Below are 16,194 nucleotides of genomic sequence, written 5' to 3' on the forward strand. Positions count from 1 at the left end.
AATTAAATGCAAATCTGAAACTCTGCATACACCAATTTTGTTTCTTAGTCTCCAGTACACATGGTTCCTAAGCTACATTGTTTTTCATCTGGTTTCCATTATTGTAGTGCATCTAATACAAAAAATCTCAGGTCCACCTAACTTGAGCTGTTCCTCCACAGAAATCTCAGTCAGTGACATGTCTGCTGAAGTGACCAACCCCTCTGGACAGTTGGATAGAGCGGAGATCACTGAAAGTGATAACCATACTTACTGTGTCAGATTTGTACCTCGTGAAATGGGTGTGCACACAGTCAGTGTAAAGTATCAGAATAAACATGTACCAGGCAGTCCATTCCAATTCACAGTTGGGCCACTTGGTGAAGGTGGAGCTGTTAAAGTGCGAGCTGGTGGTCCTGGTCTTGAGCAAGGAGAAGTTGGAGTACCAGGTAAGTACTAATTTAGCTATTGCATGTCTCGATTTTTACTCAACACCTGACAAGTTTTGGTCCCTTTTCCTCTGAAAGATACTGGCATTGGAGGCAGTTCAGAAAAGGTTCACCTAGGATGATATCAGATGTCGAGGGTTTAGCTTTAAGTAGTACTTTGGGTCTATGCTCACTGAAGTTAAAAGAATGAGAAGCAACCTTGAAGCAGACAAGATTCTTTCCTAATGAAGGGCTCTGGCCCGAAACGTCGAATTTCCTGTTCCTTGGATGCTGCGTAACCTGCTGTGCTTTAACCAGCAACACATTTTCAGCTCTGATCTCCAGCATCTGCAGACCTCACTTTTTACTCGAAGATTCTTTAGTTTGACCGGGTGAGTGAAAAAAGGTGGTTTCTCCATGTCCTGGATTAGACTGAACCATCAAGCAATTGCCCTTCTAAAGCAGATGAGGAATTTCTTCTACTGTGATTCTTTCTTGTCATAGCTGTTATGTCTGGGTCAATAAGTATATTCAAGATGGAGGTAGTCAGTTTCCCTTTAAAATCAGTAAGGGGGTGGAGGGTTATAGGAAAAATGGAATGGAGTATCTCCAATTGGAGAAACCAACTCAATGGCCTACTGTTACATCTACTGTTCACTGTCCACAGCTGCTGTCATGCTATAGGTAAACATTTGAAAGTAAATGAGCTGAAAGTGTTGCTGGAAAGGCGCAGCAGGTCAAGCAGCATCCAAGGAGCAGGAGAATCGATGTTTCGGGCATGAGCCCTTCAGGAATCCTCACTGAACAGTAAATGTATGTACTTGCCCTCAGTGCACAGCTCACCTGCATGAATGGTAAAAGCCTGCAGAAAATGTGCGTATCAAGTTCTGATATTCTGACATGAATACCCTTTTTTAAACTGGCTTGGAGCAGGGAAAGAAGCATCAATTCTATCAGATGAAGCAACTTAAGCTGAGCCCTGACCGTCCCCCATCTAGCTGAGAATTTAGCGCTCCAAGCCACAAATGTAGACTTTTTGTCAAAGTTGACTAAAGTCCAATTCTTTGGAGCAAATTAACTTGTAATTTCAGGCAGGTAGCAGGCACGTACGGTCAGGGCTTGAATAAAGTCCAACAGCTACATACTTGGGGGCAGCATTGTGGCTCAGTGACTAGCACTGCTGCCTCTCAGCACCAGGGCCCCAGGTTCAATTCTGAACTTTTTACTGATTTTGTGGAGTTTACATGTTCAGTGTCTGTTTTCAAGCACAAGATTCCATAGGAGATGTAAATGTGTGGGTTGCATATAGGAATAAATTATCCAAACCTCTTACAAAATATTTAACTCCTTAAAATGAAGGAAACCTTCAATTTTGACTACCATGTTTTTGGCCAGTTTAAGTATGGAAGTCAAACTCACTACCATGAATGCTTAACTTGAAGATTATCAGATGAAGTTAAATGTTTAATGGCACTTTGTTAAGGGCTTGAATATTGATGTTTGCTCATAGCTGAATTCAGTATCTGGACACGGGAAGCTGGTGCAGGCGGCCTTTCCATTGCTGTGGAAGGACCTAGCCGGGCAGAGATTGCATTTGAAGATCGAAAAGATGGATCCTGTGGTGTGTCTTATGTTGCACAAGAACCTGGTAAGTATGTGGAAACTTTGGCAGACCTTTTTTTTGGGTAATGTAAAAGATCGTTTCCTTTTTAGTTTAATGATCTTCAGTAGCATCATGCAGAGTAGATCCCCATTGTGTCATCAGTTTGACTCCATATTTTCAAGTTCAGGCTGGAGGTCCTCTTCTGTTTTGTTTTATTCTCACTGTCGATGAATTGCAATTTTATCTCCGTCTCTGGAGAAAATTGAAAACTTAGGCCTTAAAATGGCCTTGTCTAAAGTCCAGCACTTTAAATGTTCAGGCTTGAGCTTTGGTTTTCCATCTGTTAACACTCCAGGCAGAATTCTGACATTACTCAAGTTGCTTTTAAAAAAGAAATTTCACTTTTTTTTTAACCAGCAGGTCCCTTCTGTATCAACCACTCAATGTTGAAGTGGGTTTTCTTTCAGATTAGAGAAGCCTGGCATGGCTAATGCCGATTGGAAGCTCATTTCTGTATTGATCCTTCTCTAGTTGATCATTCTACCAAACCCCCCCTCCTTGAGCTGGAAATACTTTAACACTTGGCACAGATGCCAGTGCAAAGATAAAAGATTAAACACTGCTAGCCAATTAGTGAGCCCATCTTTCCATTTATTTGTGTACCTCTATCTGGTCAAGTGTCTGAACTCCATCTTGTATGCAAATTTTCCATTCAAATACATGGGCAGTGAAAAACAACTTAATCATCTGTCCCTGAATGTTTAAACACACTGCAGATGCTAGAATCCAAAAATAGATAGGCAGGAGGCTGGAAGAACACAGCAAGCCAGGCAGTATCAAGTGGAGAAGTCCATGTTTCAGGCTATCCTGAAACATTGATTTCATCTTTTTGTGTTCTTTTTGCCTCCTGACGGAATGTTAGAAACCTCCTCAGATTTAAAATAAAGTAACTTACACCCTTAATCCAATCTTGTTTGTTTATGAATTCTTACCATATGCAAGAGCTAGTAGCAATTAGTTTGGAAATGTAGTCTTCTGTTTGCTGCTATTGCTCACAATTTCATTCTAAATTAAGATTTGTCACTAGTCATAGCTGCAACTTTGGGAGAGGGGGTCCAATAGTGAGACTGATTTTTAATGAACTTGTTTAAATTTTGAGGGTGGTTCCAGTGAGTAACAGCTGTTTGGTGACCTGGTTAAGTTAACTGAAATCTGGTTAAAAGCAACTTGCCTAACAAAGTAGTTGTCATCCCGTTTCTTCACTAAATACACTATCTCTGATAGTTTAGTGTGCAAAGTCATTAAAACTGTTGTATTGGTGCTTTGCTTCACAGTATAGCACTATACCAATTTTTAAACACTCTTGAGCAGTAAGTCTCGAATGTGGGTTTTAGTAGCTCTAGTTTCAATATTATTGAGCATTGATGTAAATTTTTTTTTGTTCCAGGAGAATACGAGGTGTCGATCAAGTTTAATGATGAATACATCCCTGGCAGTCCCTTTATTGTTCCCATCATGGCTTCTTCAGAGGATGCAAGCAGACTTACTGTTACTAGTCTTCAGGTGAGACATAAGAAAATATCAGCTTACTGGCTGGGTCCCCTGTTGTGCATTCAGAGGTCACACACTCAATTTTAAAATGGTTATGTATTTGACTAGCAGTAGGCTTAGTTTTATGATCAACTTGGAAAGTGAGATGGAGAATGCAGAAGCCCGTAAATGAAAGGAACTTTGTTCACTGCTAACCTTTTTTGGAGCTGCTGTAATTAATTTAGGTACATTGTATTATGTATCCTGACCTTTTAATTCTGGAGCAAAGTAAAACCATTCCTTCCAGAAAACACATACCAATTCTGGGTCTGCAGTTAACCACGTGTGATTATGTAGTGTAACACCAAGGTGAAGTTTGAGTTCTTGGTGTGGTCCCTTGAATGGTGACCAGGTATATTTCGCAAATTTCAGTAGCCTCCTTCAATCTCGTGGAATAGATCTTAAAAGAAATGAAAAGCTTTTAAAAACATCACTGCAATAGATAGCATGGATAAAGAATTTTTTTAGGGTAAAAGGTTGAAGCAAATGGTTCTTGTGAAACAACTTTTTTTGTGGTCAGATTTGAACTTGATTTCCCTCTGGGAGGATGGGGATGGGATTTCATTCTGGTTTGTTACCAATTTGTAGAATTGACTTCCAAGAAAATTCTTAAATCTACTTCTAGTTCATAAATTAAAGGTTGCTTTGGCAATGCAATTCTTGAACTGTAAACCATTCTGTAACTAGATGAATGAGGAAAACTTTTTTTAAACTAATCATTACTTTGGAATAAAAGTACAAGAGTGCTTGTATAGTGGTGATCTGGGTTCAAGACCATAATATATCTAGACCGGTTGATTTTTGAAAATATTTAAAGTATAATGGTCATTCAGAAAATATTGAACTTTACTAGGTCTCCATATTCTGAAATCTTTGATCAGAATTTGTCAGATCTGCCTCTAGGAATCCTTCATCCTCTGTTCTTTCAAGTTTGTCAGTGGAGCAGTATGTGTGAATCAGAACACTGGCTGCAAAAGGTATGAAGCTTGTATGCTTGTCTCTTTTTTGGAGACGATGTAGGTGTGGCCTTTGGAAGTGCACAAAGGGGTTCACCATCAGCCATGTGAAAAATTTTGGGATGTTTTTCTTGTGTCTCATTTAAAGGTTTTTGACAGCATACCTGCACGATGCATATTATCCACCAGTTAAAGGTTGAAGTTGAACAGTCTGACTCTTTTCAATGTGATTTTATTCGAGTTGGTTAAAACTTTTTTTAATGGTATTTTGATAAATGGCATTGAAACTGCTTGTCCTTTTGATATTTGATGGTTTGGTACTTGAAATCCAGGTGGAACTCCCTTTTTAGGTCTTCAGCAATTAATGGTAACAGTTTACATGAAATTTTATATCAAATCAACATTAAGTTCTATTTGAACACTTAACTTTAAGAATTTCAATGGAATTTAAAGCTGCTTGCAGCTTTGTTATGGATTTTGTGATCAGCTGTTTCTAATGCTTACAACTGCTTGCTCAGACTTTTCATGGGCTTTTTGGGTGGAATTTGAATACTGCATTATCTCAAGGGACTTGTCACAAGCAAAAGCCATTCAGCCCATGACATCTGTGGCCAGGTCTACTTGAGTGAGCATCGCTTTTTTTTTCTGGTGCTTCAGTGAAATAGAGGACTGTATGTGCAATTAAAGTGTTTGCTGTTCAATCTCCAGGAGTCAGGGTTAAAAGTAAATCAGCCAGTATCCTTTGCTGTGAGACTGAATGGTGCTAGAGGTTTGATTGATGCCAAAGTTCATAGCCCCTCCGGGGCAGTGGAGGATACCCATGTGTCTGAAATTGAACCAGGTAAGGAATTGGGAACGCATCCCTTGGTGATTTGCCATCAACTTTCTCCTAAAGCTGCTTTTACTACTTTTGTGCACTGTGTACTCTCTCTCCTCTTTCTCCCCCCCCCCCCCCCCCCCCCCTCTTCTCTCCCCCTCTCCCCCTCTATTACTGCCTTGATCACTTTATGATCAATTGTATAGTAGTGTGGGGTGGGAAAATGGGAAGGAAGAGGAAAACAGAATTAAATTCACTTGGCACTAAGTGTGAGTCATGCCTACATTCATTCAAAGGCTTGAACAAGGCTCTCATACACTCTTCAGGACTGGATTTTGGGCTGTGCTGTTGGCTAGACAGTTCAGAAAAGCAGAACTCTACTGCTCGTTTATGTTGATAAACATTGCCTGCAGTGATGTTTTGCTTTATACTTTGCCTAATGAGTGGAAGTGTTGCTTGCACACTGGTTAATCTGTATTAACTTTTTATGATGTTTGTTATAGATAAGTATGCCATTCGTTTCATTCCCCATGAGAATGGTGTTCACTCTATTGATGTCAAATTCAATGGCAGTCACATCACTGGCAGTCCATTCAAGGTTCGAGTTGGAGAGCCTGGGCAGACGGGAGACACCAGTCTTGTTTCAGCTTATGGATTAGGCCTTGAGAAAGGAACTACAGGTAAATGGCTGTGCTCTAAGACTAAGCAATTTTTCATAGTGTGCTCTGAGGATTTTTTCCAGTGTCAAAACTGGACTTTTTCCTGTGTAGAATGCATAAAGTTGTGGCAGCACATTAGTAAACAAAGTATGCTGTCATCACTTAACCCCATTTCTAAAGAATTAACCTACAGTTCAATTTTGTTGCATCAGAACTATGCTCACTCAGTGCAACGTGGTGGGGTTAATACTGTACTTGCTACTTTCCAGTAAAGGGTTTTTCATCAGAACTGGAAATTGAAAATCCCCTTCATGAGATCGCCATCCCTTCAATGCCACTGGCTCAAAATCCTGAAACTTCCTCCCAAATAGCATTGTGCATTCACTGCAGCAATCAAAGGTCTTAGTCTATAGATGAGAGAGAAGTCTTCAGAGTGAGATGAGAAATTTCTTTGCCTGGAGTTGTCTGGATTTTCCTGCTAGTGTGGTTGTGGACCAAACCATTGTTTTCAAGCAGGTAGATGTAGATCTTATGGCAAAAAAATCAAGATACAGGGTGAGCAGGATTAAGGTATTGAGGTCCAGATCAGTCACCATCTTAATGGTGTTGCATGCTGTGGTGGGGGTGTTAAATGGCCTATTGTTTTTGGTCTATTTTGCTTCCTTGGCAGTCACTTCCTGAATCTGCAAATTCAGTGCTATGTAGTGTTTTTTGTTCTAATTTTAGTGATAGAACCTATGAACCTAGAATACTGTAATCAACCTGCTATCCCCTCACCTTGAGAATCCTTGTACAAAGGCTACCAGTCATTTGAGATCATAACAAGATGTTGACGCATGGTTCCTTTTGTGGTGTAAATGTTTAGCTTTCCTCCCTGACAGGTATCTGATCTCCCTTACCTGCCACGGTAATGAGTAGATGTTCAATTAACACTTTAGTTGCCCAAAAGTAGATCCACTTAGAAAGGACTTGTACACTGATCCATTCCCAATGATCGTTGCATCATGGGGCTGTTCTGCTGTTTCAGGAAAAATAATTGCTTCTAAAATCTCTTTTAAACAGCATTCAGCACCATTTGCATTGGTGACTACACCTACTGATGTGAATATTTTGAGGTAGTTGATCAGCTCACCAACCTGTATACTGACTAACCAAAGCTCCCCAATAGTCTCAGTGGCTGAGTTTCAAGTTTAAATCCACTGTGCAGTAGTATTATGTAATAAAATTACAGGTTTTTTTCCTATCTGAATTAATTTCAGGAGGTTAATTTCCACTTTCTAATTCAATCTGGTCTAACCAGGTTATTAACATTTTTTTCTAAATGTAATCTCTGTCCACTTTTTTGTCTAATTCTGACTCTTTTTTAATGAAAAGTAAACCGCTGACCACACCTACTTTGGATTGACAGGTTTCATAATAAACCAGACATGTTTTGTCTTGTAAAATTTCTAGAAGTCGTCATATTGACAAAACAACATTTTTTATTAGATTACTTAGTGTGGAAACAGGCCCTTCAGCCCAACCAGTCCACACTGACCTGCTGAAATGCAACCCATCCAGACCCATGCCCCTACATTTACCCCTTCACCTAACACCTACGGACAATTTAGCATGGCCAGTTCACCTAACCTGCACTTTTTTGGATTTATGGGAGGAAACCGGAGTACCCGGAGGAAACCCACCAGAGAATTGTGCAAACTCCACACACCACTGACTGAGGTGGGAATTGGACCCGGGTCTCCGGTGCTGAGGCAGCAGTGCTAGCCACTCTGCTGCCCATGGGCCTGTCCGTGTCTTGGTTTTTCTGAAGCCTGTAGAAGTGACATGGTGCTGAAATAGTGTGCTCAGTCTAGGTGGCCCATTTTGGTGTTTGTGTCAAATAATCCTTGCCAAAAGATCTGGCATTTGGGACATTATTCCTCTTGCTCTTTCCTAATCACATGATTTTGCCTAACGTTTCCCCTTTAATATCAATTTGGTTTCAGCTGCTCCTGTAACTTCTGCATTTTTGGATTCTCCATAAAACTGCTGCCATTCTTTAAATGTGTTGGTACTGTATTCTTGTATTACCTCTTGTGTTCAGTGCCTTTTTTGGTTGAGGATTTTGTTTGGATGTTTACACTAATTCCATGTGAGTTTTCACTTTTTTAAAGAATATTGGCCCTAGAGCCTCTACATTTCCACGATGGCTACATTTCATTAATAATTTGTTATGCTTTCACTGTTTCTATCTGCAGGATCTAGATTAAAACTGCACATAATATCCTGTGCAGTCAAACTGGCAATTATTTTAAAATCTCTATACTTTATTTATGCACTTTGCATTCCAGATTTCTTGACCCTATTTAAATCTCAGCTAACGGTTTTATTCCTCATACCAAAACGAACCACCCCTCTTTGTCAGTGGAGGTCCAGATAAAGATGTATGCTGCTTCAAGACATCACAGCATTTACTTTTTCAAGTGTAGTCAATATTACCACTTGAAATATAGCAGCCACGCTTGTGTGCAAAAATCCCATAAACAGGAATGTGGTAACATGACCTGTCTGTGGTGTTTAGTGCTAAGTATTTGACTCTATGGTTTTCCCTGTACCATGTCAGTCTTCCATATTTACAAGTTACAATCCAGATTTTTAAAAAATCTACCTATTACATTCATAGCTTTCAATTGTCTATTGATTGGAGATTGCTCAAATCAGGTAGCTGATTAATGTGCATGTTGAACTCTTTTTTTTTAAAATGCCAAAGCTGGTCTGATTACTAATAGATTTTTTGCACATAACCCATCCTTACTATTTTCTCCCTTGACTTGTCTCCTTCAAACAGATGACATGTCCTGTGAGCTGAGCCTCCTGTTGAATGACTTGTGGTTCAGCTCAATCAACAGGCATTGTTTTTATTCCCTACTTGATCTTTGGTAAACAGTAAACTGCCTCTTTCATGTACAGTAAACTTTTCAGGCTACATTTCTGACTGCATTGTTGTAGCTATCCTTGAAATGTCTTATTTAAAACTGGCCTTGATTTGGATCACTTATAAATTTTATGGTACAAAACAGCACTGTTTTCCATGATATGTTTCTCAAATGATGGTTTGGAACAGTACTGAGTAACTTTCTGCTTGTGAATTTAATGGACAAATAGATTGAGGTTTTTGACTTTACTGCAAAGTATAATTCTGGATTTCTTATTGGCCTTTTGTAATTCAAAATATTTTTGAAAGATGAATTAGTACTGTAGTTTTGAATTACCCAGTGGTTAGATTAGTAGTTTTATTTCTTGGGCTAGAAGTCTGCAATGTGCATTCCTCCTCTGGGACAACCCATAGTTTTTATTCCTGTTGCAGTTAGTGCCTCCTGATAAATGCTGATTTGAAATGTATTTAGTTAGTCTCCTGCAGGTCATACATTCTAAGAGTTAGTGATTTTTTTTTGGGATGTGCAGCACCCTACGTAAAGGATTCATGCTTTTGCTATAATTTCAAATGTGACTAATAGTGGGTGTCTAATCACTGCAAGTACCTAATTGATATCTCCCTGTCCAGTTATGTTAGGGTGCCTCACTTGGTGACAGTGATCTTTCCAACAAAGCAGATGATCACACAGTCAGCAATCTCTGAATTGTACCCTAACCATTTTGTCCCACTTTCACAGACCACTGGACACGTGAAGGTTTTCTGACTATAGAACATTGAGAAATGTAGTCCATTGATTTAGTGCAGGAGTACTGACAGCCAATTTTGTATACCCCAAACTAACCCAAATAGCGATGATGACCAACTGTTGGTTTTAATGGTGATATAATTCAAGCTTACGAAGATCTTCTAGGCTTGACAAGGTAGGTACTGAAAGGATGCTTCCTGATTTTGGTGCCTCAATCAGGGACATAGTCCTAATGGCCTGCCCCCTAGAAATTAAGGTGAAAAATGACTGGCTGGTAGTGAATCTTTGCAACTCACTTTGCAGCTGAGTTGAAACAGCTAAATTCTGAAATCTAATGATCTGTCTTTAACATAAACAAACATGAGGGGTATGGGATGGAGCAGTTTCTTTAAGTAGAAGGCCAACCATTGTCTCATTGGCAGAGTGAGCACAGAGCTGACTAGTTTGTTTCTGCTCCTGTTGTCATAATTTTAGAATCTATTTTGGCCAGATTGTTCCCCAGCTGTTTGACACTCTCTTTTACATCATCAAATCTTTTTTACATTTGAAGTCCTGGGTTGGGACTTGTCTGCAGTTGGTAGGCTGAGGTCAACAAAGCTAACTGAACCTGAACTGAATGCTAAACAGTCATGTATGGAAGTCTGAAATTTTTAATGGTTTTTGTTGCAGGTGTCCAATCTGAATTCATTGTTAAAACTGCTAATGCCAGTCCAGGCTCACTTAGTGTTGCTATCGATGGACCATCCAAGGTAAAAATGGACTGTCGTGACTGCCCTGAAGGATACAAGGTTTTGTACACTCCAATGGCACCAGGAGACTACCAAATTGGAATTAAATATGGAGGACCATATCATATTCAGGGTAGTCCTTTCAAGGCAAAAGTAACAGGTACTTAAACAATAGCTGTCATACCAGCCTGATGCCAGAAGTCCAGTCTACTAATAAAATGTACCTCTTGTTCCACCTTTTTGAAATGGGTCTAAAATCAATATTATCTTTCTAACAGTTTGAGCACTTCCTTTAGTATTTGAGGTCAGGAGACAAAAACTTACAAATATTTTCAGAGTAACATTCCCAGCCTAAATGTTTTGTCTGTGGGCTCAACAATGAACAAATTATTTAAAATTGTTTTCAATCACTTAGTGGGAGTTTTTCCTTGCAATAATTTTAATCCATACTTAACACTTCTAAGGAGTCATAGCCAGAAGCATTATTCTGATACCCTTCAAGAACACTGCATTGAGTACTGGGTATCATGGAAGTGGGAGCAGTGGAATTTACTAAAGATTCTTGTTGACTTTAAACTTTTTTTCGAGTTGAAGGGAAACCTAAATTGACACCTCAAACTTGAACCTTTTTTTCATGCAAGAATGCCACTGTAAAAGGAAACAGTTTATACCCTGCTGCTGTTCCACTGACCTCACGTCCAGGGTGACCTGACTTCCAAGCCTGAGTGGAAAAATTTGAGGGTTAGAGATCTGGGGGTGGGAGGAGGTGCACATATGAGTAATAGATTGAATATATTGATCCTCTGCACTAGGATGGCATCTTTCCACCTTGGATTGTCCAAATCCTCCCAGATCAGTTTAACATGGGTTAAAAGATGAGCAAGCCTCTATCTCTCTCCCTTTAATTCAACCCAGTGCCCTGCTGTATAACTAGTGCTAACTGGTTGGCAAGTGACTTGGTTGAGGTGTTGTCATAGAATGCACCAGTTAGATTGAGTTAACTGAGCCATAGTTTAAATTATTCTGACTTTATTCTGATTCTCTGGTTGAAGTATTGCCCTGAAGAATGAACAGGAAAATGGTTGACACCCTTTTAAATTTCCAGAAAGTGTGTATTTGTTTTCCCATGTCAATTCTTTGATCAATTAATGTTCACTTGCCAATCAATCAGCATTCTTAGATGCTCCAGATGTTTCTCCCTTCATGCTGATGTCTTGTCCAAGAAAAAGCTTAAGTGCCTCTCTACTGCCTGATCTATGTCCAATGGTCAGTCATTTGGAAATGTGTTGACTGTTCCAGAAAGGATTTGGTGGTCTTCACAGTAAACATGCCCAGGTGGCAGTTCTGGGATCTCATGGCTAATATTTTATGCACATTTGGCTGTTTTTGTTTTAAATTTCTCCTTTTTAAGTTGTTTGAACTTAAACTCATCACTTAACTCATTGTTCTAGACACTCCAGAAGCAGAGGCTAAGGAGGGAATCATGACTTTGCATCTTCTGAAAAAAGCTTTTTTAAAAAAACTTCTGACTCTTTTAAAACTCCTTCTCTAAAAGTGTTGTTTAAGTTGTGTACACTGTCTGGTTTATAGTATGTCAATGAATGACTTTTTTTGGTTTTAACTCCTTTTGAAGATACCAGTCTTTAATTGGGTTGCAATGCCTTCTAGAAATCCTAGAACAAATGGATTAATTTATTATTTTTTTTCTCTCTAGGTGCTCGGTTGATTAGTGGTGGCAGTACACATGAAAGCTCTTCCATTATGGTAGAATCTGTGACCAAATCTACTACTGTTAACTCCTACAGTGCTGTCCCCAAATTTGCATCTGACAGCAGTAAAGTGGTGTCCAGTGGTGCAGGCCTCTCTATGGCCAATGTAGGTCAGAAGAACTGCTTCTCAGTGGATTGTAGAAGAGCAGGTAAAACTAACACTAAAACTTGAATGTGTTAACAGGTATAGCTCTACAGCTTGACATCTATTCAAAAGAAACCAAAGCAATTTAGTATTGAGGTCTAAAGTCTGTTTACATTTGAATTCTGTAATTGATCCTATCATCTTTGTGTGTAAAAGTATATGGGATTAGCTTCAGATCTAGGTGGTTTGAATATTCTGCAGCATTATACTTGGGCTTTCAACCAATGATATTAAATAGCCAGGCCAATTATGTGCTTATCCTTTTTTAGAGGTTTATTGTAATGAGTCTGGAATTATTAATTGTTTGGGGCTGCTTATGTTAAACTTCCACTGTTGATGGTTACTGAGTTTCACACTTGGTTAGAAGCCAGGAGTCACTTGGTGATTCTTTTTTTTTGTCTATTCTTGATCAGCTTCACTGTTTACCAATTTTACACTTACTTTACATTAAATTTGTATTAAAACTAACAGCTTGGTAGTGAAGTTTTTAGTTTACTGGTTTTATTGCACAAAAAAGCTTTGACTCCTGCCAGATTTATAGATGTTTTTCATGGTTTTTACTTCTGTGCAGCAGAATTCCCTTGTGCACAGGGCTTAAAATGATAGCTTGAAATAAGGCCCTCTTTTATGCAAGTAATTGTGGTGGGGAAAAGTTATTGCAAATCCTTCAGCTGTGCAATAGCCTCTTATCCAGATTTTGACTTTTTTTGTGTCTTGGATCTAATTGTTCTTTGGGACTAAAATTTCCAGAACAAGGTGGCTAGCAGCATTGCAATGTTGCCATTTACCTAAATCATGACTGGCACTGCCTTGATTTTATTCTTCCAGAAATAATTCTGGCTTTTTGTGCATATGTTCAATTGTCTTTGCCAGTGCTATTAAGTAGCTCTTAAACTTCTGAATGATGCCTTTGGGTTCCATCTGGCATTTGCTATAGATATCATAATAGCCTTTGATCCAGATGTAAATGAGCTGAGTGTCTGACATTGTCAATAAGGCAGCATCCGATGACACCAAGCGACCCCTAGCAAAACTAGGATTTGTGAATATCTGATTTTTGGGAAGGTGTTGGAAGTGGAGGGGTAATCATTCTGCTTATTGGAGACTTATTTTGGGATGAAGGAAGATGGTTGTGGTTGCCTGAAGTCAAACATCTCTGCTCCTTGGTTGTATCCTAGATCTAGCTATCTTTAATGGCTATCAATGATTTTTCCACTGGTTTTCATAGGGACAGAAGTGGGGATGTTGACTGCATAAATATGCATTGAGCATTCTAAACACTCTCTACGCACTGGAACAGTCAGTGTCTATATGCATTAAGACTTTAACAATATCCAAGCTTGTGCTGAAAAGTGATAAGTAAAATTTGCTCTCCACAAATACTAAGCAATGCTCACTTCAAATGAGTCTTAAACAGTCCCCTTTAACATTGACAGAATGACCATTGCTGAAAAACCTCCAGGATATTGGTATTTCAACGAGAAACTGAACTGCACCAGGCACCATCTGAAGACTTGGATGAAATAAATAAAGTATCTTTACTTTTCAGATTAGGAGATTTGAGCGATATAATGACCTCATCTAGGGGTGGCACATAAAGCCTTGTTTTAGGCTGATGCCTTGGATAATCTTTTTGAGTCTCCATCACAAATTGGAGACAGCATTTGTAAAATGCAAGTTGCAAAAGGTGTCAGAAGCAGCATAACTTTTGAAAGCCACTAGTGTATGATTGAAAATCTGCTAAATTGAGTCCAGAAATGGAGAAATAACTTCTTCAAAATAACTCCAGGATGCAATGATCAGAAATGGGACAAGTGCATATTCAAATTGTAACGTTTACATTTTTCACCATAAGTTGGATCTGATGTTTTAAACCACTTGTGCAGTTGGGTCTATACTTGTAATCTCTTGTTAGGATATAACTTTTAAACCTAGTTGCAACAAGTACTGTTTAGTTTCTAAATTTCTTTGTTTTTTTGTCCCTTTTTTTTAGGTTCAAATGTACTCCTAGTTGGCGTTCATGGACCCACTATTCCATGTGAGGAGGTGTCTGTGAAACACATTGGAAATGAGCAGTACAACGTGGCCTATGTAGTGAAGGAGAGGGGAAACTATACACTGGTTGTGAAATGGGGTGATGAGCATATTCCTGGGAGTCCATTCTGTATTGCAGTTCCTTAAGCAGGCCACTTTTTAATCTGGCTACTTCAAATTCAGCACTCCAGTTTGGTATCTTGAGTTTTCAGAGGGCACTGCAATTGCATGATGGTTTCTAAAGCTCCAAAATGGATGTTTTTTTTCAAGTATTTGCTGTTGACTCAGCTACTTTTAAAGAATGGATTGGGTTATAGATTTTGCCGTTCTATGTAGAAACTGAAGATTGTATGGATTATATATAAATATGAACTAAACTGGGTCCATTGTAAAACTGGATTATTTTGGGATTTTTGCCAGCTGTCATTTTGGCTAAAGCCATAAATAGCTGCTTGAGCTTCATGGACTTGAATGCAATGTAGAATAATGGAATCCCATTCTGAAATGGTTATTTTTTGGATGTAATGCTTCACTATAATGACGTGGCAGACGGCATTGCTTGTTATGCCTTTTTCTAATTGGGGTGATTGCGCAGTCTTTTGAAGCTTTTCGTAAGGAATGTGCAAACTGATCAAAGGACTTTGATGATCTTGTCTAATTGGAGACTCAGGAACTCTGGCTTCAAATTTCTGCAAATGTCCTTGCATAAACACTGATCTTAAATTATTTGCTGGGGAAAACTGCTGCTGTGGCTGTCTTATCACCAACTTTTGTTGTCTACTGCATGCTCCAATATCAGTGTCGTCTGAGTAGAAGACTATATTTGGAATAGATTGGTAGGTACAGTAAGATTTTTGCAAGCACCTACTAGCAAATCTGTCCACCTGCCCCCCCCCCCCCCCCCCCCCCCCCCCCCCCCGGAAACCAATGCTGCATCAAGTGCTCAAATTAGCTAAACCTGAAATAACAGACAAGCCAACTTAAATCCCTCTGGACTGATTTTGGCCACTTCTATTTTTCTCCTCCTTTTTTTACTGATCAGTCGTGCTGCCATTTTAGATGTACTTGGATAATTGATCTTGGTACTTCTGCCAAAATGAACTTGCCCAACGTTTAAGGACTGCTCATCTGATTCTAGTGCATATGAGTAAAACGTGAATAGGTCAGTTTGTATAACTGGATATTTGTTTTTGACTTAAATTAAAAGCTACTAAATTGCACAACTTTTAAGCTGAACCTTAATCTATACTCTGGTGTTAATCTTACTAATTCTTTCTCTAGGGCTGATTTTGTAATTGGATTTTGTATTGGAGTTTAAAACATGGGGAAGAATGGTTTGTCATTTTTTTAATGCTTTGTGCCTTACTGTGAAAAGCTTAATGTAACTCAACTGACTCAATAAACTTCAATAAAAGCACAATTTCAGCTGTTTGAAATATTACATTTACTCAAACTTAGAGGGTTCATTTAAAGGGCTACATGTTGAATGCCCCACATTAGTGTAGCTATTTGTTTGGGTTTTCAAGCCACCATTTAACATTTTACAAGTGCTGAAAGTAGATCTAAGCATGAGATCTCTCCAACGCTTGATTTTCAGTCAAGTCAAAAGGTGACTGGTTTGGTTCAATTTATGAATAAACAATAACAGGATTCAGTTGTCGAACACTTTAGCACTTTCTACTAATCTTAACTGATCTTTCTTTTGCTTATAACTATAGTGTTAGCATGCAAAGTATCTTTAAATGCAATCATACTTTATACTCCTGTCACTCTCTCTCTTTTTCAGTTGCCCTTTTGCTGCCAAAGTATGCAAAACTCCTGGCT

General features: G+C 38.9%; 1 protein-coding gene across 3 annotated transcripts in view; it reads left to right on the forward strand.

Moving 5' to 3' along the window:
- The window catches only part of flnbl (filamin B, like), a 149,667-nt gene extending 134,403 nt beyond the window's left edge, over window positions 1-15,264 (forward strand). For all 3 annotated transcript variants that reach the window (XM_060835639.1, XM_060835638.1, XM_060835640.1), the window contains 8 exons: window positions 162-428; window positions 1,918-2,055; window positions 3,458-3,573; window positions 5,265-5,397; window positions 5,877-6,053; window positions 10,364-10,582; window positions 12,137-12,340; window positions 14,330-15,264. In XM_060835639.1, the coding sequence (XP_060691622.1) occupies window positions 162-428; window positions 1,918-2,055; window positions 3,458-3,573; window positions 5,265-5,397; window positions 5,877-6,053; window positions 10,364-10,582; window positions 12,137-12,340; window positions 14,330-14,517 (1,442 nt within the window). In that variant the 3' untranslated portion in view covers window positions 14,518-15,264. The remainder of the gene's footprint in view (window positions 1-161; window positions 429-1,917; window positions 2,056-3,457; window positions 3,574-5,264; window positions 5,398-5,876; window positions 6,054-10,363; window positions 10,583-12,136; window positions 12,341-14,329) is intronic.
- The last annotated feature ends 930 nt before the right edge of the window (window positions 15,265-16,194 follow it).

This window comes from Hemiscyllium ocellatum, chromosome 14 (genome assembly GCF_020745735.1).
Source record: "Hemiscyllium ocellatum isolate sHemOce1 chromosome 14, sHemOce1.pat.X.cur, whole genome shotgun sequence".
NCBI lineage: Eukaryota > Metazoa > Chordata > Chondrichthyes > Orectolobiformes > Hemiscylliidae > Hemiscyllium > Hemiscyllium ocellatum.